This window comes from Otolemur garnettii, unplaced genomic scaffold (assembly GCF_000181295.1).
Source record: "Otolemur garnettii isolate 467f Iridium unplaced genomic scaffold, OtoGar3 scaffold00066, whole genome shotgun sequence".
Classification (NCBI taxonomy): Eukaryota; Metazoa; Chordata; class Mammalia; order Primates; family Galagidae; genus Otolemur; species Otolemur garnettii.
Window position 1 is genome coordinate 237,799 of NW_003852461.1, and position 1,618 is coordinate 239,416.

Here is a 1,618-nt window from a genome sequence, read left to right on the forward strand (position 1 = left end):
TTGTGGTGGGTGCCTAAGTCCCAGCAACTCAAGAGACTGAGGCAGGAGGATCTTTTAAGGCCAGGAGTTTGTGGTTGCAGTGAGCTATAATTGTGCCACTGCACTCCAGCCTGGATGACAGATGAGACACTGTTTAAAAAAAAAAAATCAATAAAAGTTTGAAAATATCCTAAAAGACCACTGAAAGGAAGAATGGGCAAATAAATTATAGTAGGTACTAGAACTGGAAGTGATTTTTATTTTCTATTTTTTAGTGTTTTCCTAATTTTCTACAGTGAACATTATTGCTATTCTTATTAGGGTGACAAAGGATTATTTTTAAAAGAAAAAGAAAATGGGCTTAGAGGCCCGGCAGGCCTGGGTTTCCCTACTAGCTTTGTCGTTTACAAGTATAAACTCGGGCAAGTCCTTTAATCCTTCTGAGCCTCAGTTTCCTCATCCAGGAAATGGGGCCGATCCTACCTCAATGCAGGGTTACTGAGAGGTTGAGGGAGGAAGTATATGTGTGAGCATCCTCCGCCCCTGTACTTTTCTTCCATGAAAAACTCAACCTAGGACAGGGTTGTGGTCAGGGGCGGCTCTAAGGATCTAGGTCCCTTTACCTCCCCTCCTCTCTAGCATCCCATTGCCAGGAAAGGAGGAGATGGGCTGGGCAAAACTGTCACTTTCCAAACCGCCTGCCTGCCTGCCCCTCCTGTAAGCTGCCCCTTCCCCTCCCTTGCCCAGGGACCCACTCACCTGTTTGAATGTGGCTTCCACCAGGTTGGCTGGGAACATGTTCCTGGGAAGAGAGCCAGCAGTTGAAGTTGTCCAGGCTGAGGCTTGTGTCCTTGGGGTCATCTGAACATCTCCCTTGGCAGTCAAGGCCTTCCTCAAGCCAGACCCCTCCCTCTGCAGTCTCACCTGCCCCCCCCCGCCCCCCGCCCCCCCAGCATTTACAGCTCCCTAACCATGCTGGTGCGTTTCTGGCACCAGGCCTGTGTCCACACTGCTGCCTCTGCTTGTAACACCCTGCCTGCTTCCCTGTCTGGCTCACTCCTACTCCAGCCAGTCAGGGTCTAGCACCACCACCTCTGCCCCACCAGGCAGCAGTGCAGTCACCGGTCCACCTGTTTACCTCCCCAAGGGAGTGGCCTCCTTACAGGTGAGACTTGGTGGTTCATATTCTATCTGGGGAGCCCAACGCTGGACCTGGTATGTAAGTGGGGCCACTGTTCTTAGTAATATTTATAAAGCTGAAGGTGGAGGAGTCTTATCCTACCAGATGTGAAAACATACTGTAAAGTTGTAATTGTCAAAACAGTGTGACACTGACCCAGATGTCAATGGAATAATCAGTATAACAGAATCTGTAGCCTAGAAACTGAAATTAGTACATCTAAGAATTTCACATTTGATAAAAGTTGCTTCAGAAATCAGAGAGGAAAGGAAGAATTCATTATAGAGTATGGTACAGCTGACCAACTATTTGGAAAAATAAACATTAGATCCTTATTTAACACCTTATAACAAAATAAATTCCAGATAGTTTAAAGAAATAATTCTTTAAAAATTGATACCATAGGGGCGGCTCCTGTGGCTCAGTGGGTAGGGTGCTGGCCCCATATACCAAGGGTGG

The 1,618-nt window shown here is 47.2% G+C and overlaps 1 protein-coding gene across 3 annotated transcripts in view; it reads right to left on the reverse strand.

Annotated features, from left to right (window-relative positions):
• SLC1A7 (solute carrier family 1 member 7) overlaps window positions 1–1,618 on the reverse strand; it is a 49,412-nt gene that overhangs the window by 11,561 nt on the left and 36,233 nt on the right. For all 3 annotated transcript variants that reach the window (XR_001161434.2, XM_003793101.3, XM_003793100.3), the window contains one exon: window positions 739–781. Coding sequence is in view for 2 of the 3 variants with exons in the window: in XM_003793101.3 (XP_003793149.1) it covers window positions 739–781 (43 nt within the window). In the remaining variant the exon portion in view is untranslated. The remainder of the gene's footprint in view (window positions 1–738; window positions 782–1,618) is intronic.